At 39.7% G+C, this 27,092-nt stretch overlaps 1 protein-coding gene across 2 annotated transcripts in view; it reads right to left on the reverse strand.

Annotated features, from left to right (window-relative positions):
- The window catches only part of slc13a4 (solute carrier family 13 member 4), a 116,461-nt gene that overhangs the window by 47,733 nt on the left and 41,636 nt on the right, over window positions 1–27,092 (reverse strand). The window contains exons 3-4 of one of the 2 annotated variants that reach the window (XM_087997252.1): window positions 22,013–22,054; window positions 598–734 (exon numbers count right to left, since the gene is read on the reverse strand). In XM_087997252.1, the coding sequence (XP_087853378.1) occupies window positions 598–734; window positions 22,013–22,054 (179 nt within the window). The remainder of the gene's footprint in view (window positions 1–597; window positions 735–22,012; window positions 22,055–27,092) is intronic. The other variant, XM_043709429.2, reaches the window with a different exon arrangement.

The following is a 27,092-nucleotide window of genomic DNA, read 5'->3' on the forward strand; positions in this document are numbered from 1 at the left end:
TTGAATTAGTCTCTGTTGCTTTTGCCTACTTTCCTGCACATAAACAGAAATAAATGTGAATTCCCAAATGACATCCCAGTGGATTACTGTAGTAGATGTATCAAAAAAAGTATCCTTCGAACTGATTGGTGGCAAGGAAAAATAAACAAGAAAACAAGACAAACAGCTTCAATTATAGAAAAACATTGTCCAACCTTCCTTATGTAGATATTGCATAAAATATGGCCTTTAGCAATCCATGATGTTGATATTCTATGTGGGGAGATTTTGCTGTCTAGCAGAAAATTGAGGAAAATAAACTAATGTGTAAGTTCATCATCAGAACACCTATTAAATAACATCATAGAGAAAGGTGGCAAGAGTGCCAAACCCCATTTAAAAATCTGTTGGTAAAATTATGTGAAACACTAAATAGGTTGAGTTCCGTCCATATTTTTTGATACATTTCTTAGGTATAACTAATTTGGTTACTCCACCCTTCATTGAACCTTGAAGGTAAAACTCTGATAGAAGCTAGGTTTTCACTGTAGTCCTGCTTTTATGTTCTTGGGTCTATTCCTTCTTAAGAATACACCCGAAGCCTGAAGTAATACTCACATTCCCGGTTTAGCACCTGCCAACATCACCATACGAAGGGCAATCCTCTTGTGCAAATTCCACTTCTCAATGGAAGCAGCCAGGCAGATGACACCAATCAGCAGTAAGGTGGTGTCCTTGAAGTACTCCGATGCAACCTGCACAAAGCACAGCAAGTATCAGTGCTGGAACTGAAAAATGGTGTCACCTCTCATGATGCTACATGGGTCTATTTGCTGAAAGAGTTCTCATAATCCAACACAACACACAGCAGAACCGGAACAGTTTGCATGGTGCTGTGTATCATGCTGGTAGATCTGCACAAAGAAATTAATCATAGTGACAGTCTCTGCACAGCAAACTCTGATTGCAATACATTGAAATAACAACATTGATCTTACAATCTAATTGACTTCATCATTAGAGCTGAGATAACAATAGTAATGGGATATGGCAAATCCTCTGTCATGATTTGATTTGATTTATTTATTTGATTTATTTATTGTCCCGTGCATTTATTACAAATACAGTGAAAAGTGTGGTTTTGTGTCGCCACTCTCGGCTCAGGCTTGGAGGGCCAAAGGGCCTGTTCCTGGGCTGTAAATTTTCTTTGTTCTCTCTAAACCAAAACACAGAATATACAGCCAGAAAAATAAAACAATAAAGTTCATCTTATGTTCTAATCTCAATAAAGTTAGGTGGTGTTTGGACAGTTCCAGCTTCTAGCTCAGCCATAGAAATGGATTCAGGCTCCTCCACCCCCATGCTTCAAGTCCTTACTGCTAAACTGACAATATTGCTGCAAACACATTTCGCCAATGCCATTGAAATAAACAGTTGCCACTTTCTAATGCCAAATTGCAGCCACCAATACCGCTCTATGAGTCCATGCTGGGCCAACCTCACTGATGCAGCTGCCACCGGTGCTGCAGGCTCCTGCGCTAGGACCAGACTCGCTGTCGTCAGGTGCCTGGGCCTACCTGCAGACCTGGAGCCTTGGCTCAGCCTGAGAGTCTGGACTGGGGGATTAAACCTGGGACCTGCTCATCGCTTGGTGGAAGACTTTGGGCTGGGGAAGTAGGGGAGCTGCATCTGCCTCATCCTGGCGCTGTTGCCTGAATCCTCCTCCTTTGACATTTACTCAGCCTCACCAGTCCCCAGGCCCGTCTTCATCTGCCATTCCACACTGGGCCTGATCTCATTGCTGCTGCTGTTGATGCTGCTTCAACTAAAGTGAAAAGGTAAGAGAGAAGACACAAAGAAAAAAGAAAAAAAGGAAAAGTAAAGCAAAACAAAAGAAAAGGAGATGGAAATGCTGGATCCATTGCAGCTCATTCAGTCAACAACAGAAATAAATGGTTTTTCAGACACTTATGAACCTCTTAACTCGTACTCTCATAGTCGCTAACATTAACATATGTTCCAAAAGACAGACTCAAATCATACTGTGACAGGCTGCCAAATCACATTGTAAAACACAAGGCCAATTTAAAAGTTACCCAACTGGTGAAAACTTGAATGGGAGAAAGTAAAATGAACAGGTTACGTACCTGCCAGAAATTAAATTAAAGCCTGGTTTGGTCAGAGAAGCAGTAAAATATTATAAGAGGTGCTAGATCTGTGAAAAGTATAATGTGGAAAAGGCTATTAAAGTCAAATTAGCGAACCAATCTAGACAAAAGAACAAATGTATGGATAGACTTTATGGGTTACCAACCCAATAACAGAAGGGAAACCCATTGTCTTGTGATTATGAACCACTACTAATGGGTGGATACATTCCAAACATGGGACTGTTCCATTTTAATTGTGGCAAAAGTCCTGACTGAAAAACTAACACCAAGATGATGAATGTCAGATACAGTCAGATTGAGGGTCTCAATTTACAGGGAAATAATGAAGCAACACATCAGATACTGGCAATAAAGCCAAGCTTCCATAATCCATACCATTCCGTTCAGGTATGGAAGAATGAACTAACTGAGCATAAGGTCTGCCATCACAAAGGCCATAGAACAGGCGGAGAGATGGTGTGGCTATGAAATTTTCCCTAAGCAATTAAGAGCAACCCAAACTAAACAATTGGGTTATCAATATTTGTGCTAATGACTGGAAGGAATACGTGGCTCTGACGGGAACCACAGCAGAAAGTGTAAATGTGAGACCACTAAGTGATAGTTAGAAGGTATGTGGTAATATTGTGTGAGCAGTTAAAAGGTTTGATATCCAACATGAGAGAGAATTGGAGATCACAAACCAGGAAAGGAGCAAGTGAAGCGAGGAGTCACAGGATGTACTGAAAGCAGGGTGGAAGGTTATGATGAAGAAGTACAATGACGGGCCCAGGTTTCCTGTGAGATGGCAGAGTTTATTGTGATAATGATCAGAGGCAATTGCATATGTCTGGTTATGGCAGAAAAAGGAAAGCGGAACTGTCATTGCAGGTGAAACCACATGTCACACCACAGGAAAATAACCTGTCATACTTTTAATTATTTTGTTTCACATAGATCTCCAGGACAATAGCTACCGGGGAGATTGTAATAGTAACAACCATCCCACAATGGTCAGCCAGAGCATGAGAGTCCCTCAAGTTTGAAATCATACTGAATAATTGTTTATAACCCCACAAACACATGGAACGCAGGACTGGGAAACAGACCACCAAGGCAACATGTCACCTATTTACTGGGATTACTGGTGCAATTCTAATTCAAGCTGCCCAGACACAGGCTATTAAAAAGACTGAGAAAGCCATTGAGCCAACTAGATTATAACTCCCGTACCAGATCTATAATGTTGACAATCAGAGGGCCCCAGGTGGAAGTGTCCATTGATGGAGCCAATTACCACACTCAACAAAATTATTCACAAAATCCATTGTGGATACTCACAGAGTTGTAACATTCACTGGAATACATACCAATAAGATGAGATTGGATAGATGGCAAAAAGTTGGGGTTAGTGTGTTCCTGCAGTAAGCATCACCATGGGGTGGACTATTATGCCCCCATTTATTTGATAGCCAGATTTAAAGAGGCAACATTGTGAAAGGTACTGTACCGATGTGGTTAATCAGCTTGGACATAACAATGTGCAATTTATTAATTTGTGGCCTAAGTGCCGAACTCTGAAGTCAGGCTATTAGAATAGGAAACACCTGCTTGGTTACCCAAGACAGTGCAGGAGGACTATGATTTAACAGCCTAGGCAACAGAACACATTCTTATGATCATACAGCTATAAGGATAAGATAGGAAAGAAGGATCTAACATATTACCCAAAGGCTTCATCAAAATCACTGACTCCCAGCAGAAGGGAACAGAATATGGCATACTAGCTCAGAACCTTACAGATGATGTTAACTCAGATATTGGGGATGGGAAATTTGGAACGGTGCCTCAGTATCTGTGGAAGGCTAGATCTTAGCGCTTTTCCTTTCGGAGAGTTCCTGATATAGGTATGCCACAGAGACATGCAGAGAAAACCAGTACAGGTTTGACATTCAGGGAGTGGTTTGGGTAGGATTAAGATGGAGGGAGAGAGATTGACCCACCCCAAATTTCAGAGGTGCCCTCTTGATGACAATGTGACAATATTGCACTAAGCAACAACATTAACTGCTCCTGTAGTATCATGAATTGGTGCTGCTAGAACAGGATGAGTTAGTAAAGTAATTTTAGCAATTTAAGCTTCCCCTACTCAATGTTGCGTCTAATGGATAGGAGAGGGACGGAGGATTAGATTGCGCAATAATCATAATTTCTGTTTCCAGACCATTCACTTCTTTACCATGGGAGATTTGCATCTCACAGGCAGGTTTCTATCATAGAATCCCTCAATGTGTGGAAACAGGCCCTTCAGCCCAACAAGTCCACACCGACTCTCCGAAGAGTATCCCAGACCCATTCCCCTACCCTATTACTCGACTTTTCCCCTGACTAATGTAGCAAACCTACACATCCCTGAACACTATGGGCAATTTAGCATGGCCAATTCACCTAACCTGTACATTTTTTGGATTGTGGAGCACCCACAGGGAGAATGTGCAAACTCCACACCCAGTCGCCCGAGGCTGGGATTGAACCTGAGTCCCTGGTATTGTGAGGCAGCAATGCTATCCACTGAGCCACCATGTCGCACATAAAATTAGAGGCTTCAATTTACATCTCTTTCAAAACATGCATAAATTCAAGAAATACTTGCGCACTGAACTTTCTCATAATTCAATATTTGGTAGAGGGCAAATCAGTGTCAAGACTGAGGAGATTCAAGCAGTCCATAAAAACTGGTTTAAATAACTTATGGTCAAATTTCCTTAACCTATTGCACAAACATGAGCATTTAAGATATACTCATGATCAGAATTTCCAGAAAACATATGCATATGAGACAGGTCTTCTTACAGCACTGTTAAAGGTATGGGTACCCAACACTTAAAGGGACTGAATAAAGAACAAAGAAAATTTACAGCCCAGGAACACACCCTTCGGCTCTCCAAGCCTGAGCTGATCCAAATCTACTGTCTAAACCTGTCGCCCAATTCCTAAGCATCTGTATCCCTCTGCTCCCCACCTACTCATGCATATGTCCAGATGCATCTTAAATAAAATCTACCGTGCCTGCCTCTACCAGCTCTGCTGGCAACACGTTCCAGACTGCTAAAGGTGCCACCCGAAAAAAGCAAGTATTTTCTTCTGTGAAGCCTGTGGGAGCAAAAGTACATCTCCTGGCTCCTCAACAAAACTACAGGACATTGCCTGTACTAAAGTCCCTCCTGTTATTCTTTACTCCTAAATGTTAGTCAAAGATGAATTGCCCAAATTGGTCTCCTTCAAATTAGGAAACAACTTCTCGTTGCCTGGTTTGTATTGGCAACTCTCTGGAAATATGTAAATGATATTGAAGGCACAAGTTATTTTAGCCTGATGCCTTTAACTTCTGGTGCATTTTTCCAGCCATTAACCGTTCTGAATTGTGAAGGAGATATGGGCACAAAGCCTTTCCAGTTTGACTGTCATAATAGGGCATTGGATTGTATAAGAGAGGAAGGTACTGATATTTTCCTCTAATTTGTAATGAAGACATTTTACATGCTCCTAAGCTTCCTGCGAAAATAATGGAATCCCTACAGTGTGGAAGCAGGCCACTCAGCCCATCAAGTGTGCACTGACCCTATGAAGAGCATCCCACTCTATCCCTGTAATCAAACATTTTCCATGGCTACTCCGCCTAGCCTGCGCACTTGGGCAATTTAGCATAGCCAAACCACCTAACTTGCACATCTTTGTACAATGGGAGGAAACCCACGCAGATTTAGGGAGAATGTGCAAACCTTACACAGACAGTGGGTAGAGCAACAGTGGTAATCACTGAGTCACCATGCCGCCCCTACTAAAATGTTAATAGCTTAAATCTAAAGTTTAAACTCTCCCCTGTTTACTTCACAGTGCTCAAGTGTTAGCTTAATAGAAAAAAAGGTGAAAGTACCCTATGTTTCAAGTTTACACAGGACGGAGGAATGGCTAAAGAGTCTCACTCTCAATGATCACTTCACAGATAATTAGATTTATCAACCACTTTACAAGCTGAAACCCCACTCCCCCACCCCAGAGGCAGAAGCTGCGAAGAATGCACTCTGCATTTTGGTCCCAGTTCAATGCACATGTTAACTGCTGAGCAGACATGTGATAATGAGTAATCCACTATCTTGATGACAAGTGATGTGACTTTAAAGAGGGAACTTTAGCCTTGTCTCTGACGCATTGATCACAGAAATGAAGTTACAAATTGACTTATATCACTTGAGGGGTTTTGCATACAATTGAGTTTTTTTATTTAAAAAGTAACATTTTAAGTGACATGCTGCAATTTCCGTGTATTGCAAAAGAGTTGGCATATATGCCAATTGACCTTCAGACAAACTGCCATGGGATAATCTCAAACAAGGAACAGAAAGTTTTCCATCCGAAGAAACAACCTAAATGGGAGATGCAGTGTTTTCGTTGGCCATTATTGTACCCCTATTTTTCATCATATTTTCCCATTCCCTTTTACATAGGTTTATGCATAGGTTTATGAAAAAGGAATCATGCTTAACTAATTTTCAGGAATGCTTTGTGGATGTAGAGAATGGATAAGAGAGAACCAGTAGCTATAGTGTATCTGGGTTTCAAGGATGCTTTTGATAAGATCCCAGAGAAAAGGTTAATGGGCAATATTAAATCATACCAGACAGGGGTTAATCGAGGGGCATAGATTGAGAATTGGTTGACTGACCAGAAACAGCAAGTTGGAATAAATGAGTCTCTTACCAGGAGGCAGGAATTGACTAGTAGTGTACCACAGGAATCAGTGCTTGGACCACAACTATTCACACTATACATATCAATGACTTGAGAGATCCAAATGCAATAGTCCCAAGTTTGCTGTTTGCACTGAAATAAGTGGGATTGTCAGAAGGGTGCAAGGAGATTTCAGGATGACCTAGGCAAGTTAAATGTGTGGGTAAACACATGGCAGGAACGATATAATGAGGTGTGAAAAACAGAAAGACATAGAATTTTTAAATGCTGATACATTGGGAAGTGCGGATGTACAAAGAGATTTGAATGTCCTTGTACATCAGTCAATGAAAGTAAATAGGTAGGTGCAGCAAACAATTAGGAACGTGAATGTACATTAACTGTCATTGCAAGAGAATTTGAGTTCAGAAGTAGAGGTGCCTTGAAGAAAGTATATCGGAACTTGGTGAGACTGCACCTGGGCTATGTGTTCAGTTTTGGTCTCCTACATAAGATAGATAGACTTAGATAGAGTGCAGCAAAGGTGCACTAGGCTAATCCAGGGATGGCAGGACTATTGCATGCAGATAAATGTATTCAACTAGGCCTGTGTTCACTCAAGCTTAGTAAAATGAAAGGCAACCTGATTGAAACATATACAATTCTAACAGGGATGGACACACTACATGAGGAAATATTTCTTCACATATGGGGTGGTCAACCTGAAGAATTTACTACTATAGAAGGCTGTGCAGCCTGGGCACTGAGTATATTCAAGGAAGAGATTCATAAGACTTCTATATTTTGGAGGCATCAAGAGGTATGGAGAGAAAATGGGAAAATGGCATTGGGATAGAGGATCAGTTATTGCTATATTGAGTGGCATAGCAGGCTCTCAAGGATGCATGGTCTACTCTAATTCTTGTTTCTCTGTTTCCATTCTCTCTTCAAAATGCAGTGAGGAAGGGGCATGGTTGAAGGCATCCACTGATTACTGGGTTGGAAATGAGAAGCACCATATTCTACTTATGGGTCCCTGTGATATGAGTGCCTGTACTTAACCGTCCTTTTCACTAGTGCTTCCAGTGGTTATCCATTAATAACATTAATAACTGCAATGTTAACTGACACCAACAATCCAATAATATATTTTGACTGTGCATGCTCACCTCCAATTTTTTTCAGACTGCGTGTGCTTAATCTAAAGCTGATTTTTAAAAATAAAAGACTTTTACTTTCCTTGACATTTTTTTTTTCGCATTTATGCTTTCTCATTAATATTTGTTCATTGTTAGGCATTTACTAAGTTTTATTTCTCTTCATTTTGATTTTTAGATGGATTTTGCTGATACTGCATATACTCCTGACTGTCAGCAGACATGGTTTTTAATAATAATGTCGCGACTATCTGACAGTAATCTCAACTCCACATTCCAGCCTCCCCTAATAGTCCTTCACCATTTTGCTTACCAAGAATCTTTAAAATATCATACAATTCTTCTTCCACAACCTTTTAAGGACAGACTACAAAATACTTGAGACTTTAAGAGAAAATAAAATTCTGCTCAGCTGTGTCTGAAATGAGTGGCCCTTTACATTTTAACCATGACCACAGACTTCTAGATTCTGCCACAAGGAGAAATATCCTTTCAAGATCTACACTGTCAAATCTCCTCAGGATCGTAGGTTTCAACTATGCCACCTCTTACTCTTCTAGACTACAACAAATAGATCCCTAGCCTTTCCCCATAAGATAACCCACCCATTTGAGACATTAGTCTCGTAAACCATCCCTGAACGGCTTGCAGCACATTTCCATTCTTTCTTAAGTAAGGAATTATCAATACTGAACAAAATGCTTAAATGTTGTCTCACCAGTATCTTGTATAAATGAAATACGAACTCCCTACTTTTGTTAATGTAAGAGTTCGGTCACTTTTCTTCAGAACTGTTCCTTAGAATGATGATGAGACTTGAAACATTAACTCCACAGATGTTGCCACACCTGCTGAGTTTCTCTTCCTGTTTTTGGTTCAGATTTCTAACATTCACAATACTTTAATTTATTTTACACCCTACTTTTCTATTCAATTTTCCTCATAATAAATAGTAATGTTCCTTAGCTTTTGTACATACTTACTCTGCCATATCAGCATATAAACCTTTTGCATAGATTCATAGTGATAGAGGTCTATGGCACATGAAAAGGCTTATCAATAGGGTCTGTGCTGGTCATAACAAAGACATAATTTTCTAATCCCATTTTCCAGCACTTGGCCCATAGCATTGTATGCCTTGGAATCACAAGTGTACATCTGAGTACATCTTAAATGTAATGAGGATTTCTGTTTCTACAACTCTTACAGGTAGCGAGTTCCAGTTTCCCAGTACCTTCTGAGTGAATGTTTTCCTAACATGCCCTCTAAACCACCTGCTCCTTGCCTTAAAACTATGCCCCCACTCATTGATCCATTCACCAAGGAGAAAAGTTCCTCCCTGTTTCTCCTATTATTGTCTCTCATACTTTTTATACATCCTAATCATGTCTCCCCTCAGTCTCCTCTGCTCCAAGGAAAACAACCCCAGTGTATCCAATATCTTGTCATAGCTAAACCTCTCCAGCCTAGGCAACATCCTGGTCAATCTCCTCTGCACCTTATCCAATTTAATTATTCCCTTCAACTAAATGGATTCTGGAATTGCATACAATAATCTAGCTGTGGCCCAACCAATATTTTAGCATAATGCACTGCTCTTAAACTGTATGCCTCATCTAATAAAGGCCAGTGGCCCATATACTTTCTTAAATATTCTATCTACCTGTCCACTTTATCAAGATCAATTAGGGATTTGCAGAAATGCTGTTCTAGTCAGCAACACCATTGTTTTCCTACTTGCTTGCCGTGCTTTCACGTTAACTTTGTAATTTGTATATGTGAATAGTGAGGTCTTTCTAAATACCAGCCTCTCTGCATTTGAAAAGTATGTTGTATTTCTATTTTGCTTACCAAAGTTGATTGCTTTACATTTCTGTATATCATAATCTATTCTTGCCCCTTACTTAACCTATATAAATCTTTTCTTGGCATCTTTTTGTGTTCTCCTCAACTCAATTTCCTATCAAACTTTGTATCTTTAGCAACCTATGATATATTACAGTCAATTGCCCCACAAAACCCACTGGCACGGACTGAAACTAGCTGAAACCCAAATTTGATTCTTCCAGGACCTAAGAAGTTACAGACTGCCCACTTATAAATGACCTATTGATTTCTACTCTGATTTCTATCATAACCTATAGTTGGACAAACCTAGAAGACCTTTTCATTACAATTCCCTGCTCCACTGACATCCCTGAAAAGCAGACGTAGAGGATACATCGCATCAAGCTTACTCTTGCATTCAGTATTCCACTCGTCTGACTTAATCCTCAATCCATGTTAACATATTACACACAATCTCATCAATTCTAGTTTTGTATTATAAGATCTTGAGAGGCCATTTTAAAAAAAAAGTAAATCCAATACACTACATTAATTGATTCTTCTTATCAAGCCTGCTAACCACCTCAGAATATTCTCTGACAGATTATCAGATAGGCAACTAGCACACACGCCACAAAAATACTAAGACCATTTCCAATTACCATCACTGAACCCTCCACCATCAATATCCTGGGTGACATGATTGATAAGAAACTGAACTGGACTAATCATATAAATGAAGTGGCCACAGCAGCAGGTTAGAAGCTAAAAATCTTGCAGTGAGTAATTCATCTCCAGACTCCCCAAAGTCTGTCCCACCATCTACAATGTAAGTCATTAGTTGGATGAAATATATCCCACTTGCTTGGATGATTGCATTTCAAGAACATTCAAGAAGTTTGACACAATTCAGACCAAAGCACCTTGCTTGACTGGCACCACAGCCACATCCACATCCACTCTCTCCATTATCTTCCTACCATGGCAGTAGTTTGTATCATCTTCAAGATGCATTGTAGCAAACAACGAGTATTTATTTATAAACTTTTCCAAACCTGTGAACTGTAACAGCTAGAAGACCAAAGGTAGCAGGTGCAAAGGGACACAACCACCTTTATGTTTCTCTCCAAGCCACAGACCATCCAGACTTAGAAAAATGGTCAGAATTTTATAGGGGTCTGAATGATGTGGTCTATGGCAAGTCTTGTGGCAGAATCAAGTGAAATGTATCCTGATTCTGGGAGTGTCTTGCTTTATCTTTTCACCTTTCTAGAGCAGCTTAGGGAGTTTCTCACTAGGCAGCGCTGAGTTACCAGTTAAGGGAGACAGTTGATTGTTAAACACTTTGTATTGACAGCCCAACTCACCTCATTGATATTCAGCTTTCTATCTTACCAAACAAGAGAGATTTCAAATAAACTCTACGTAGAAGCCAGAGCAGGTACCTAGTGAATTCAGCTTTCTGTGTGCTTTCGATAGTCTCCATGTATGGGGTTGGATACGGCCAAAGTGCAGTTTGGGACATGATCCACAGAAACAAGCCAGCTGCATCCCTCATCGGTAGGAATTGACATCTGGCATGAGCCAATTATGGCTACCCTCCAATACATTTGCAGGCCACTTAGGAAGCACAGGCTTGTATTGCAAGTCACTCTGGCAATTAGAACTGAAAGGTTGCAGCAAAGAGCTTTACACCAAGTACAGAAGCCACTTCAAGGATTGGACCAGGTTGCATCTCAGGCTACTCACTTGCTCTCTTTGCAATCACTCACTTAGCACCTACTTGCAAACTTGCAGAATCCATTCTTTGCATTTCCTTACCTTGTCATGCCATGCCTGTTAACTTCAGCCAGACCAAAGGTTATCACTACTGCTGTTTTGAGGTGCTCTTTAGCTCAGACACACAGATAGGCTGCTTGCCATGGTGATACATCTGGTGAAGTGTGATACATCTTGATGCACGGTTCACCAATACTACAAGTTCATTCAAACAATTGGCCATGTCAGAAGCTGGTGGGGACTCGTCAGACTCAGTCCAGTCACGTGGGACCCACTGATAATCACTGTGTGCAGACAGACACAGTCTAGGAACTTCGCTTCAGTTAGTTATCCACTTGGGATTCTTTGGCTTGTGAGTACCTATTTGCTGTGTGGAACTGAAGTAAAGAACAAAGTGCCTTATAGCAGGATAAGTAAGAATGGGAGAAAAGATGAAATAACCAGAAGTCTATTCCAGGAAGTTTTAATTTTAATAACTACATATTAAAATATTAAGGCAAGATTGAGGAATGTAAGAGTTTCCCATAGTGAATAGGTCTTGAGAAAAACCAGTTACTCAAAGGTTAAAACCATTCTCTGGTTTTATCAGAGAATGGTGAAGCTAACAGCACACACTAGTATAATGGGGTAAATCAAACAGAAATGTTCAGCATCCACTCACATATGCACAGTTAAATATCAAAATCTGGATGCTATCACCAACAGCACTAAACCTCATTCCATTCCTCATTGAGTGATTTAGCATAGAAATAACTGAAATGTTATGAAGATGGTGTTCCACTAGTTCAACATGAAAGATACTAATTAAAGTTAGGACTCGAATAAATTAATTTGAGAGCAGATGATAATTTAATGGCTTGTTATTTGATAATTGCTCCTGTGTGGAAGATTTTTAATGAAAAGATAATTTAATATTTTTACATTTTCACAAATCTCTTGTTAATTCAATACATATTTTCAATTTTTGTTCACTTTCTGACTTTCTGACTTTTTGTTCACCAATACTACAAGTTCATTCAAACAATTGGCCATGTCAGAAGCTGGTGGGGACTCGTCAGACTCAGTCCAGTCACGTGGGACCCACTGATAATCACTGTGTGCAGACAGACACAGTCTAGGAACTTCGCTTCAGTTAGTTATCCACTTGGGATTCTTTGGCTTGTGAGTACCTATTTGCTGTGTGGAACTGAAGTAAAGAACAAAGTGCCTTATAGCAGGATAAGTAAGAATGGGAGAAAAGATGAAATAACCAGAAGTCTATTCCAGGAAGTTTTAATTTTAATAACTACATATTAAAATATTAAGGCAAGATTGAGGAATGTAAGAGTTTCCCATAGTGAATAGGTCTTGAGAAAAACCAGTTACTCAAAGGTTAAAACCATTCTCTGGTTTTATCAGAGAATGGTGAAGCTAACAGCACACACTAGTATAATGGGGTAAATCAAACAGAAATGTTCAGCATCCACTCACATATGCACAGTTAAATATCAAAATCTGGATGCTATCACCAACAGCAGTAAACCTCATTCCATTCCTCATTGAGTGATTTAGCATAGAAATAACTGAAATGTTATGAAGATGGTGTTCCACTAGTTCAACATGAAAGATACTAATTAAAGTTAGGACTCGAATAAATTAATTTGAGAGCAGATGATAATTTAATGGCTTGTTATTTGATAATTGCTCCTGTGTGGAAGATTTTTAATGAAAAGATAATTTAATATTTTTACATTTTCACAAATCTCTTGTTAATTCAATACATATTTTCAATTTTTGTTCACTTTCTGACTTTCTGTGAATGATTTAAATCTAATTTATTGCCACTGCTTCATATTCCTTATTTTAACTCTATCTGGCTCAATGAAGGTTCTGCAATCTGATTGGACAAAAGAGTAACGAGGGAGAGAATAGAGCTCCTTAAAGATCAGCAAGGCCACCTATGTGTGGAATGGCAGGAGATGGGTGAGATACTAAATAGGTATTTTGCATCAGTGTTTACTGTGGAGAAGGCCATGGAAGCCAGATAACTTGGGGACATAATTAGCAATATGTTAAAAAGTGTCCATATTACAGAGCAGGAGTTACTGGATGTCTTAAAATGCATAAAGATGGATAAATCCTCAGGACCAGATCAGGTGTACCCTAGAACTTTGTGGGAAGCTAGAAAAGTGATTGCTGGGCCCCTTGCTGAGATATTTGTATCATCGATAGCCACAGGGCTGGAGGGTTTGAGCTATAGGGGGAGGCTGAATAAGGTGTCAGGTGGGATAATATGGTGCCATTATTTAAGAAAGGTGGTAAGAAAAAGCCAGAGAGCTACGGACTGGTGTGCCAGGCATCAGTGTGGGCAATTTGTTGGTGGGGATTTTGACGGACAGTTTTTACCTACATTTGGAAAAGCAAGGACTAATTAGGGATAGTCAACATGACTTTGTGTGTGGGAAATTGTGTCTCACTAACTTATTGAGTTTTTTCAAGAAGTAGCAAAGAGGATTGATGAAGGCAGAGTGGTGGACATTGTCTATATGGACTTCAGTAATGTGGTTGACAAGGTTCCACATTGTAGACTGGCTAACATGGTTAGATTGCATGGAATACAGGGACAGCTAACCATTTGGATACAAAATTGGCTTGAATGTAGGAGACAGAGCATGGTGGTGGAGGGGTTGCTTTTTGGACTAGAGGCCTCAAGGGGTGTGCCTCAGGGATTGGTGATTTTTGTCAATTATGCAAATGATTTGGATGTGAATATTGTAGGTATAGTTAGTAAATTTGCATATGACATTAAAATTAGTGATGTAGTGGACAACGAAGAAGGTTACCTCAGAGTACAACAGGATCTTGATCAGATGGGCCAATTGTTCAAGGAGTAGCAGATGGAGTTTAATCTGGATAATTATGATATGCTACATTTTGGTAGGGTAGGACTTACACACTTAATGGTAAAATCCTGGGGAGTGTTGCCAAACAAAGATACATTGCAGTGTATGTTCATAGTTCCTTGAAAGTGGAGTCACAGGTAGAAAGGGTAGTGAAGGAGGCATTTGGTATGCTTGTCTTTATTGGTCAGAGCATTGAATATAGGAGTTGGAAAGTCATGTTGCCGCTGTACAGGCATTGGTTAGGCTAGTTTTGGAATACTGCATTCAATTCTGGTCTCCCTGTTTTAGGAAGGATATTGTGAAGTTTAAAAGGGTTCAGAAAAGATTTTACAAGGGTATTGCCAGGGCTGGAGGGTTTGAGCTATAGGGGGAGGCTGAATAAGCAGAGGCTGATTTCCCTGGAGCATTGGAGGCTGAAGGGTGACATTATAAAGGTTTATAAAATCCTGAGGGGCATGGATAGAGTAAATAGACAAGGTCTTTTCCCCAGGATAGAGAGATCCAAGACTAGAGGGCATGGGTTTAAGGTTAGAGGGAAAAGCTTTAAAAGGGACCTAAGGAGCAACATTTTCACGCAGAGGGTGAAAGAACTGCCAGAGAACATGGTGGAGGCTGGTACAATGACAACATTTAAAAGGCATCTTGATGGGTATATGAATAGGAAAGATTTAGAGAGATATGGGCAAAATGCTAGCAAATGGGACTAGATTTATTTAAGATATCTGGTTGGCATGGATGAGTTGGACCAAAGAGTCTGTTTCCATGCTGTACATCTCTATGGCTCAGTGTTTCTTGCCTTGTTCACAAATACCACTGACATCCTATAGAGGGTGATGTTTTGAGCTGAATCCTGATTAGATGAAAAGTCCCCTCTAAATTCCATAAAGTCTGCTTTTGGCAGCTGTTTGTGAGATGAGCACTGACACATGTCCCCTTTGCACCGATCACAACACTGCAGCCAGATTGGTGGGTCCTGGCAGCACTCCGCCATGAGGTCTACAAACTTACCATTCAGATTTTCTGACACCTAGGTCTCCAACTAGTTCACATGCATATGTCATTCTTGGAATAAATGCATACAAACAGAAAAATTTAATCATTTATACATTTGCTCACTCATGTTCATAAATACATAATTGTATCTTTTAGTGCCCTTACACTTTGTTGAAACCCTAAAATATTTATTGAACAGAATTGTGAAAAGTCTTCTCTTCCTGCTGGTAGAGCAATAAGTTCAAGTGTCAGTTTCCAAGTGCGCAGAGAAAGCTGATAGCCACTGTAAGTATATGGGGCTGGCAGGATTCCTTGTCTGCTCCCAAAGTAGCACTTCTACTACAGCACTTCAGTAATGGAAAATCACAGCTTCCCTTTTAAAGATGTTCAACAGCAGAATATGTAGGTAAAGCAATCCATACCTGTTGTATAATTTCTCAAAAGATTCTTCCTATTCTGGGCGGACAGAGTCAGCATGTCCTGATAGAGGCATCTCTAGATTCAGGAGGTTATAGCAAGGAACTTAGAAAATTTCAGTGCAATCAAGCACAATTAACATTGCTTTATTAAAGGGAAATCATGATTAATTAATTTATTGGAGAGTTATTTGAGAAAATGACAAGAAACATCGATAAAGCCAAAGTTTGGGATGTGATACATTTCGATTTTGAGAAGTCATTTGGCATGCCATCACATCAAAGATTATGACACAAAATAAGAGCTCATAAGAGGTCAGGGTAGCATGTTAGATTGTGGAATGGTTAGCTTACAGGAAGCAAAGCATAGGGTATTTCTGGATTGGCAAGATGTACCAAGTGACGTGACACAGGCATCACTGCTGGGGCCTCAGATACATATGGTATGTAACAGCTACTTATATGAAGAGACTGAAGGTATGATTATCAGATTTGCTGACGGCATAAAGATAGGCAGGAGAATAAGTTGTGTAGAGGATGTAAGAGGTCTGCAGTGGAAAGCTGACAAGTTAAATCAGTGGGAAAAGGTTTGGCAGGTGAATTATAATGTGAGAAAGTGTGGAGTTGTCCACTATGGTAGGATTAATAGAAAAGCAGCATATTATTTCAAAGGAGAGAAATAGCAGGACTCTGAGGTTCAGAAGAATCGTGGGCAGCATGGTGGCACAGTCGTTCAGAAGAATCGTGGGTGGCACGGTGGCACAGTGGTTAGCACTGCTGCCTCACTGCGCCAAAGACCCGGGTTCAATTCCCGCCTCAGGCGACTGACTGTGTGGAGTTTGCAGTTCTCCCCATGTCTGCGTGGGTTTCCTCCGGGTGCCCCGGTTTCCTCCCACAGTCCAAAGATGTGCAGGTCAGGTGAATTGGCCATGCTAAATTGCCCATAGTGTTAGGTAAGGGGTAAATGTAGGGGTATGGTTGGGTTACACTTCGGCGGGTCAGTGTGGATTGTTGGGCTGAAGGGCCTGTTTCCACACTGTAATGTAATCTAATCTTAATCTAATCTAATCTAATCTAATCAGAATGCCCTGGTATGTTGGTATACACGTACAGCAAGTTATTAGGAAAGCAAATGGAATATTGTCCATTCTTCCAATAGGAATGGAATGTAAAATTAGCGATTTTTTGCTTCACTTGTACATGGCACTGATGGGATCCATCTAGAATGACAAGTATAGTTTTGGTATTCTTACTTAATAAAGCTAATTGTATTGGAAAAAAGTTCAGAGAAAGCTCATTTGACTGATTCCTATGATGAGGGAGTTACCTGGTGAGAAAAGGTTTGAGAGTTTGGGTCTGCATCCTGAAAGTTTGAGAGGCAATTTTATCGAAACATATAAGATCCTGAGAGGATTTGACAGGATAGATGCTGAAAGGATGTTTTCCCTGATGACGTGGTGAGATCTAGCAGACACTGTTTAAGGAGTATCCCATTTAGGGTAGAGATGAGGAGAGTTGTTTTCTGTCGGAGGTTCATGAATCTGTGGAACTGTCTTCCCCAAAGTGTGGTAGAGGCAGTGTCATTGACTATTTTTAAAGCAGAGGTTAATAGATCCTTGACAACAAATGAGTCAAAGGATTTTGGAGGTAGTCAGGGAAATGGAGTTGAGACAATAATCAGATCTACTATGATTTTATCTAGGGACTGAACGGTCTATTTCCATTGCTAATATTCTCATATATCAACAAATTTATTTCACAGATGCCTGTACCCTGAGTAGCAAACTCACCCTTCACATCGATCCTCCTCTCATAGAGACCTGTTCCTATCTATCAGGCCCACCCTGCATAAATCCCATTCCTATTTATTTTGTGGGCATGAAATTTACATTGTAAGACTTATAATCTCTTTTGTAATGTTATCTTCAATTAATGTAATGGTGAGAAAACATCTTAACACGAGATTGAAAGATTAAACAGAGAAAAAAGTTTGAAAGCTTATGGTGCAGAAGGAGGTAATTCAGCTCCATCTTTTAGAATATTCATTCTTAATTCCTCCTGTTAAAAGATCTTGGGTTATGAAGAAAACTTTAGAGCGAATGTAAAGTAACATATTGAAAATATATTGCCATGTTCCAACAGTGTAACCTGAGAAGCATCAAATTACATCAAGACATAAATGTATTACATGGATTACAGACAAAATAAGATAAAGGGCTTACTCATGCATAATTATTATTATTATTTCCTGCTTTTTTCTCATTATTTTCTCTACTCCTTTCCTGAACCTAATACTGGAATACTGTACTGATAATTTCAGCAATCCTCCAGAACCTCGCTTACGCCACTGTTTTTGCTGTGCAGAAAGAACTTGGACAGATGCATCAATAATGGGCAATAAATAATGACATAGTCCTCACCCGCAGATGGAAGAATGCATGGTTCAAAAACTTTCCCTAGGCTATGGATACTGCACTTAAACAGAGTAGGTGTAACTGAAGGAATATTAAAGCAATAAACAAGCTGCTAGGTGGCTGCAAACTTCAATGGAGGACCAATCTTCACAGGCCTTTGTCTCTGTGCTGTCATGTCTGACAGAGGCAAAGATTGTAAAGGTCTCAGCATTGGTCATACCAAGGGACACTGCAAAGTTCTCCAAGACATGTCTAAGGTATCACTAAGCTGGCTATTTGCTGCCTGGCTTTCCACTTGGACATTAAGCACATGTCCTGCCTCATTTTATGAGGAGATCTGTGCAACCTTGAAGGTTTTCCTTGGGGAATAATAGAAGGCTGTCTTCACCTTCACCAAACACACACTAAGTGCAAGATTTTTACTACCATGGATATGGTTTACATCTTCAAACATCAACAATGAACTCTCTATGGAATTGGACGTTGAAAACCCTTCAGGAAAGTATCTCAGCAGAGGAGCTAGATCATGCAAAGGTCACATCATTTGAAGGTAACTTGAACTTCTTAAAGCCAGCCTACAAATCTTAAAAGGGAAGTGCACCCTATCTGACGCAGATGATAAAAGCTAGTTCATGTAGAGCTACCAAGTAGAAAGCAGAATGGAAATGATAAAGCAGATCAAAAATTCTGTCCAAGTTCTCCAATGTCACAGTGGTGGTCCTCTTCCATCTATACAAGACATTATAAAGGCAATGGCAGTATTATGGACAATGCCAGCAGACTATAGGAAGCCAGTTTACTATTCTTTAACACAAATTGAAACATAAACATAAGACAATGCATCATGATTGAATTTATAATGTTCTCTTCTAATAGTTGAGAACTTGGATGCAGTGCCACAAAGTCAGTATCTCACTCAAGGAGTCAAGGTGAATTAATGTTACTTCAAATGCCATGTTGTTACATATGAAATATTCCTGGAACTATTCACCTCTCTACTTCACCTCATGAACAACATTTTCCATTAAGATTCATAACTAACATTCATAGATTTTTTTTAACCCACATATTTAGCACTGCTGCAAACTTCAGACCCAAACATTACAATTTACACACATTGTGAGCCATTCAGTCAAGTCTGATATCCCAGTCACTGATACAACAGCCCCTCTCTTGCAGGACAAGCTTGCATCTAGCCAGTGTCGCCAGCATCAGATCAGCAGGAATAGGAGAACAAAGTGCTTGCTATCATTAAAGCAAGCATTGGGATATTTAGAAAAATGCTTCAGGCACTGTATCTTTTAAGTTAAAAATCACACAACACCAAGTTACAGTCCAACAGGTTTATTTGAAAGTAGTAGCTTTCAGAGTACTGCTCCTTCATCAGGTAACTAATTACCTAATGAAGGAGCAGCGCTCTGAAAGCTAGTACTTCCAAATAAACCTGATGGACTATAACCTAGCGTTGTGTGATTTTTAACTTTGTTCACCCCAGTCCAACACCAGCACCTCTACATCATGTATCTTTAAGTATCATAGCTGTGCGACTTCAGAGGTCATCTCAGGTATAACAAAGAACTGAATCAAAAGTTATTTTATTTATCATATTGAACACTAGCCATGTCCATTGTAGATTCAGCAGGAGTCTTGCTTTAGTTCTATAGGGAAGGCCCATTGGAATGTAGCACTCATCAGTTGAGGAGAACCTGGACTGATTTTATAGGAAGCAATTAAAATGACATTGGGACATTTTTTAAGACATTTGTTGGAAGTCACATGGCTTAAGTTAATTGTCTCAGCTTGTTTAGTGGAAATCATACGGCTGGGTTTACAGTTTTGTTTTAGATTTTGAAGTTTACTTGAGATACAGTCTGCTGAGAGAGTGAGAGAGAAAATCTACCAAGCTCATTCTCTTCCAATCTAAGAAAACCTTTTTCAAAAGTCCAGAGTGAGACCTAAAAAAAACTGATGCAGCTATTCTCCTGAAAAGAAGCTGAATTTCTGATATTTAAAAGAAGTAAAAGGTTTTAAGAAAAGAAAGAATATAGCATTGTAAGGTTGCATAGTATAAAAGCTTTGAGACAAGGAAATTAAAAATAATTGCAGAAGTAAAAGTCTTCAAGGGAGTGAGAATTACAGTAGCACTGAGGCACTGAATAACTTAAAAGCTGTAAAGTAAGAAGCATAAATAATTACATTAGAAAGTCGTGGCAGTATAAATAATGCTAGCTGCAAGATTTTCATATCAGAGAAAATGCAGTGCTGCTTTAAGTTTAAATGCTAAATCACAAGCTGAACTATTTGAACATTATTGAATGCAATTGTATTCAATAGGACTTGCAATTGTAAACCACTAAAACACCAAAGAAGGCATAGATACGTTTGATGAAGTTTGGCATTACTTTGACAATTACTTTAATCTGAGAACAATGTTGAAATAGCAACATTTAAGAGAAAAGTTCGGCATTCAGGGGATCTATTGATAATTTCATAAATGATCTATGGATTAGTAGGAAACTGTTACCATGAAGCTCTGAAATCTGAATTCATAAAAGATAAAATTATTGTTGGAATTATAGATGAGTCTTTGTCAGATTTATTGCAGTCCAAAGAAGACTTGACTTTGAAGAGATTTTGCATCCCGCAATGAATTAAGTTGAGAAATAACCTGAGGAAATGACAAAAATGGGCATACTTTCTCTGGTGATAATACCAGCTAAATGTTGCTTGGGCTTACTTACTTTACCCCAACTTAATGGGTCCATCATGATATGCATTCACCTCAGTAGCTGATAGTTGCAAGGGTAACCCACCATATGTCTCCAGTGGACAAGAATTAAGCCAAATTGACTAAAAATAGAATTTTCACTAACTTGATGCAAATCAGGCTCTGGTAGGTGCCCATAGATGAGCAATCAAGACTACTTACTAAGTTTCTCAATTCATTTGTGAGGCTTCAACAAATAGGTATTAGAGATTGACACTGCCTCCAAGATTTTTCAATGGACTATTTTGAATATTTTACAAGGTTTAGAAGGTGGCATGTGCCACATGGATGACATTTCAATATAAAGAGAAATGGCCGCAGAGGAACCATGTAGTTTTAAAATACCTACAGGCCGAAGAGCTTTTCTTCAACTAGTGTGAATTTTCCTAAGCTATTCATTTCTTGAGATTTGTTCATGGCAAGCTTAGAATAATGGTAAACTCAGAAATTAAAGGCTATTAATGAACTGCAAAGACTTCTGGGCATGGTAAACAAGTTGGCAATTTTTTGTTGCCTCAAATGGCAACTGGGATTGATTGCAATTCCTGAAGAAGACACAAGGTCAATGCTGGAACTCACATCAGGAGGATACTTTCCAAAAAGTGTCCAATACATACTGATGTCAACAAATGTCCTGGTCCAGCTTTTGATTTGAATGTGTAAAAGCTTGCCAGGACACAGAGTTGTAGGTGCTAGCCGAATGTGGGGTACAGATGATTAAATCCCTTTTGGAAAAAATTGGTGACTTTCATACAGGCATAATAAAACACTAGGCCAAGTCATCCATTGTGGCTTATCATCATTGGACTTACTGATGGATATAAATCTGAAGATTCAACTTTTTCTCACACAAGAGGGTAACTCCACAGCTGAGTACATATAACAATAAGAATCTTTATAACAAAAAACTGGCTTACCCAGAATAAGGCTGCCTTCTTGGATGTATCACAGCCACCACACTGGGGATAAGGGTAATAGGAATAGATAAGGAATTTTAACATGAATACTTCAAGAGACAGTGAACCAACAATGATTATATTTTGCTCCTACAGCTGTGGCAGAATTACAGAGGGACCACAATGACCTTATCTCATTGCACACCAATGATTGATGGGACTGACCCAAAGAAGAACATATTGATGACATGCATGGTCAAGATCAGAAATGGGATCAAGATCAGAATCAAAATCAACAGATCTCAAATCAAATACCTACCAATTATGCAAGACTGAACAGAACATATTCTGGAATTGAACTGATCAAGCTCCCGCAGAAAAGCCATTTGATAATAATAATAGCCCTGTTCTTTTCCACTGTAAAGACATAAGACTTCATGTACATCTGATGGAATAGAAGCATCTTTGTTTTTCACCTTCTATCTGAAAGGTGGTATTTTGATGTTTTAGCACTCTCTCAGTATTGCAGAGCAGCGTTAGCCTTGAAAGCAAAGTTTGCTTCTTTCAGAGTGTTTTGGAGGGTGCCTTTAAGGCCAATGTTTTCCCAGATGCTATGATTTTGTTTTGCTGATTCTGCTTTCAAATATGCTTGCCAAGTTTCCTGATCACAGAGAACAAAGAGCTTGCCAGTAACACATGTTTTAAATGCTGCTTCTGTAAGTAAGTCTCAGCTGCTGCTTCACCACCAGGAAGTTGGCTAGGTGCCCATTCCAAGGCCTTGACATCATAGAGAACCGTGTACAGTCTGGCGGCAGATTGCTGCTTGCTTCATCCTGAATGATTGAGCACGTCAGCCACTGTAATGAAGATGGGAGACTGCTCCCCTATAAGGCAGTTGATTTGTGGTAAAGAAGTCCATTTAACATACCAATAAGACAAATCCATTGATAAATGAACAATATTACAGCAGGTTAATACCCAGACTGTGCCAAGGCAATTATAGCCTTTCAAACATACCACATGCCTCTCCTAACACTGTGGATTAGCAAACTAGCTCTTAATTAAAATCAAACTTAGGTGGTCAGAACTGAGATTCATTAGGAAGGATAGAAGATAATGGGTAGAGCTGAGTGCATACAGTGACTCAGAAGAATTATTCCAAAGAAAGAAAGGGTGAATAGTTAACAGTTAAAGATTCAGATCTAACTTGATGAATCTACCATGATTAAAGATACTAATACGGTGATGTCTACTGCTTAGAAGAATAAGGGGATTCACTGAGTGGCAACACCAGCACCTAGAACCTCATGTACCATCTTGAATTCGAAATAGGTCACTATGCCTTCATCATCACAAAATTACAATTCTGGCAGTCTCGAACTAACTGCACTGCAGGACTGCTTCCAGCAATCAAACTGCAGATGTTCTTAGAATCCTGACAGTGTGGAAGCAGGCCATTCAGCCCTTTGGGTTCACACCATCCCTGTAAAGAATATCCCACCCAGATCCACCCCACTACTCTATCATCCTGCACTTCCCACAGCTAACGCACCTAGTCTGCAATATGGGAGGAAACTGCAGCAAACCCACACAGACAGAATGTGCAAACTCCACAAAGACAGTTGGCTGAGAGTGGAATTGAACCAGGTCCCTGGCACTGTGAGGCAGCAGTGCTAACTGCTGTGCATGTTGAAGAATAGTGATTTATTTTCAATCTCTCAAAGGCAATCTGTCTGCTTATTAGGTTTGCACAATAAGTACTGGCCTTGCCAGTGATGCTGACATCCTTTGATCAACTTAAAAACAACAGCAAAGAACAAAGAACAATGAAAATTACTGACAGAAACAGGCCCTTTGGCCCTCCAAGTTTGCGCTGATCCAGATCCTCTATCTAAACCTGTCATCTATTTTCTAAGGATCTGTATCCCTCTGCTCCTTGTCCATTCATGTATTTGTCCTGATACATCTTAAATTACACTGTTGTGCCTGCCTCTACCACCTCCACTGGCAACCCGTTCCAGGTACCCCACCACTTTCCACACACATCTCCCTTAAACTTTTCCCCTCTCACCTTGAACTCATGACTCCGAGTAATTGAGTCCCTCACTCTGAGAAAAAGCTTCTGGCTATTCACGCTGTCTATACCTCTCATGATTTTGTAGACCCCAGTCAGGGTTCCCCCTCAACCTCCATCTTTCTAATGAAAATAATCCTAATCTACTCAACCTCTCTTCATAGCTAGCACCCTACATACCAGGCAACATCCTGGTGAACTTCCTCTGCATCCTCTCCAAAGCATTCACATCCGTTTGATAATGTGGCAACCAGAACTGTACGCAGTATTCCAAATGTGGCCAAACCAAAGTCCTATACAACTGTAAAATGATCGGCCAACTCTTGTATTCAGTACTCTGACCGATGAAGGAAAGCATGCCGTATACCTTCTTGACCACTCTATCGACCTGTGTTGCCACCTTCAGGGAACAATGGACCTGAACGCCCACATCCCCATGTACATCAATTTTCCCCAGGGCTTTCCAATTACTGTATAGTTTGCTCTTGAATTGGATGTTCCAAAATGCATCATCTCACATTTGCCCAGATTGAACTCCATCTGCCATTTCTCTGCCTAACTCTCCAATCTATCTATATTCCGTTGCATTCTCTGACAGTCCCCTTCACTATCTGCTACTCCACCAATTGTAGTGTCATCTGCAAACTTGCTAATCAAACCAGCTATCCCTTCCTCCAGATTATTTATGTATATCACAAACACCAGTGGTCCCAGCATGGATCCCTGTGGAACATCACTGGTTATTGTTCTCCATTTTGAGAAACTCCCTTCCACTACTCTCTGTCTCTTGCTGCCCAGCTAGGTCTCTATCCATCTAACTAGTCCACCCTGGACCCCATGTGACTTCCCTTATAGAGCAATAGCGCATTAAAATAGTAAGTCTTATTAATGCTCATTTCCAGAATGAAACCTTAGCCTGAGGGCCACCGTGCAACAGCTGAGGAGAGACATTGAGAAGGTGGGAGCTTTGTGGTGACCTTAGCTGGCACAGCAAATGTACCAGCCCTGTTGGTGTAATTTTGCATTACAAACCAGTTATCCAGCCAGCCAAGTTAACTGACCCCCTATTATCCAGCAATTATGCCACTAAAGTCCACTTTCATTGGTGTCAAATAATGATAGAGTTTAATGATAAATTCCTCATTGCAAATAGTCCATCTATGCTCACTGTCTAGGTTGAACTTGAAGAATAGCTACTGGGGTGAAACACCAGGAGACTGTGGAATCCATATAATTACATCACAATTCTCCTCTTATGGTATAAATGTAGTATTCATGCATCTGACCCAAGAGGCCCATCTTCAAGTCCCACTGTCTGCAGAGATGTGTAGTGACATTTCAGAACAGGTTAATTAGAAAATGTCTGTAATCACATCACAGGAGAAAACTGTAAAGAGAGAAGTTAAACTACAGTTTGCTAGGACTGATTTTTTTTCTGTATGAGATTAGTCTTCATAACTAGAGGTACATGACAGAACAAGGGATTATGGGATTATGCATAAAACATTGACACTCTCCTTTAAATAGCATTTCCAAGAATGCTACTGTAAATTATAATGTAGACTACAGCCTCTGCTTCACAATGCAGACAGTGCCAGGCGTATGACGCCTTAAGGAGCTCAGACATCAATCGGGAAACTTAGGAAGGCAGTTAGAAAGTGACTAAGTCAGGATGTTTAAAAAAAGCTGAGCTTCATATTTTCTTCCTTGCGTTGCAGGCAATGAACATTGGTACAAAACGTGTAAAATCAAATAAACTAATTGTCATATGACTTGTGACCCACTTTCCAAATTGTTGCTTCTTCATTACATATGGTGTCCAACATCAATTAACATTAATTGAAGGCAGGAGTTTAAATTAATGAGATTAAACATTTACACATTCTGCTAAAATGTATCTTCCTCTTAAAGATTTTATTTTCCTCTTATTGTGAAATACAGTCGGGCGCAAGTATTTGCAGCTCTCCTCAATGATGGGAGAAAGTGAGGATTGCAGCTGCTGGAGATCAGAGTCAAATGATGGTTATGACAGAAGTATATGCCAAGAATTAAATTTGATGTAAGTTGTTACAATATGAGGTTTATAAGATTGCTATGTTTTGGGGCTGCATCTATAAGGAAAAATGAAGAATGTCACATAACCTGTTCTCAAGTCTGCCTGATGCAAGTTTGATTGTTGGTGATTAAAGACAACCCCCAGATAACTTTAGTGAGGAGTAGGTGCAATAAAGCAATAGTTAAGTGCTAACAGTGAATAAACCATACATTTCCAAAGTCCCAGGAGAGTGCTCAAAATAGTGGGTACAAGCAGTTGTGCATCAACATGTCTAGTTAGCTCCAAAATAAATTAGAATTAGGTTTTAAAGATGAATAAATCAGTATTTACTTGAACATTGTTGATGGACATTGAGAAGGGAAGGATATGAAGGAAGCCAGTGTGATATCAGGTTTAGATATTGCTGATTATTACAATCAAGCTAGTTTTACCACAGTCTGGAATAGATGGACCAAGTCCCTATGATTCACCATTAAAGAATGTGGATGGGCACTCATGATTGGATGGGAAAGATCGAACTTGTCAAGTGTTTAAACAATCTTAGAAGATTTGCCTAGTTTTAGCCAGGTTGGGAAATGATAAACTTGGATTTAAATCCTTAGGTGCCAAGAATCAATTTGTCTAACAAATTTGCTTAACTTTTCGAGGAGTTGATCACGTGTGGATAAGGGTAGCGCAGTTGATGTAGTTTCTATGGATTTCAGTAAAGTCTTTGACAAAGTCCCACATGGGAGTCTGGTAAAAAAGGTAAAAGCACGTGGGATTCAGGCTAACTTGACAAGATGGATCCATAGTTGATTTAGTGGTGGAAGACTAGATGTATGAATGGAGATTGATATCTAATGACGTACCACAAGGTACAGTACTGGGACCCTTATTACATATAATATGTGTGTATAAAGCAATTGATGAGAATATGCAAGGTATGATAAGTTAGTTTGCAGATGACATGAAGATTGGCCAAATAGTTA

The sequence above is a fragment of the Chiloscyllium plagiosum genome, unplaced genomic scaffold, assembly GCF_037043375.1.
Source record: "Chiloscyllium plagiosum isolate Xiang-an unplaced genomic scaffold, Cpla_swu_hap1 HiC_scaffold_19, whole genome shotgun sequence".
Classification (NCBI taxonomy): Eukaryota; Metazoa; Chordata; class Chondrichthyes; order Orectolobiformes; family Hemiscylliidae; genus Chiloscyllium; species Chiloscyllium plagiosum.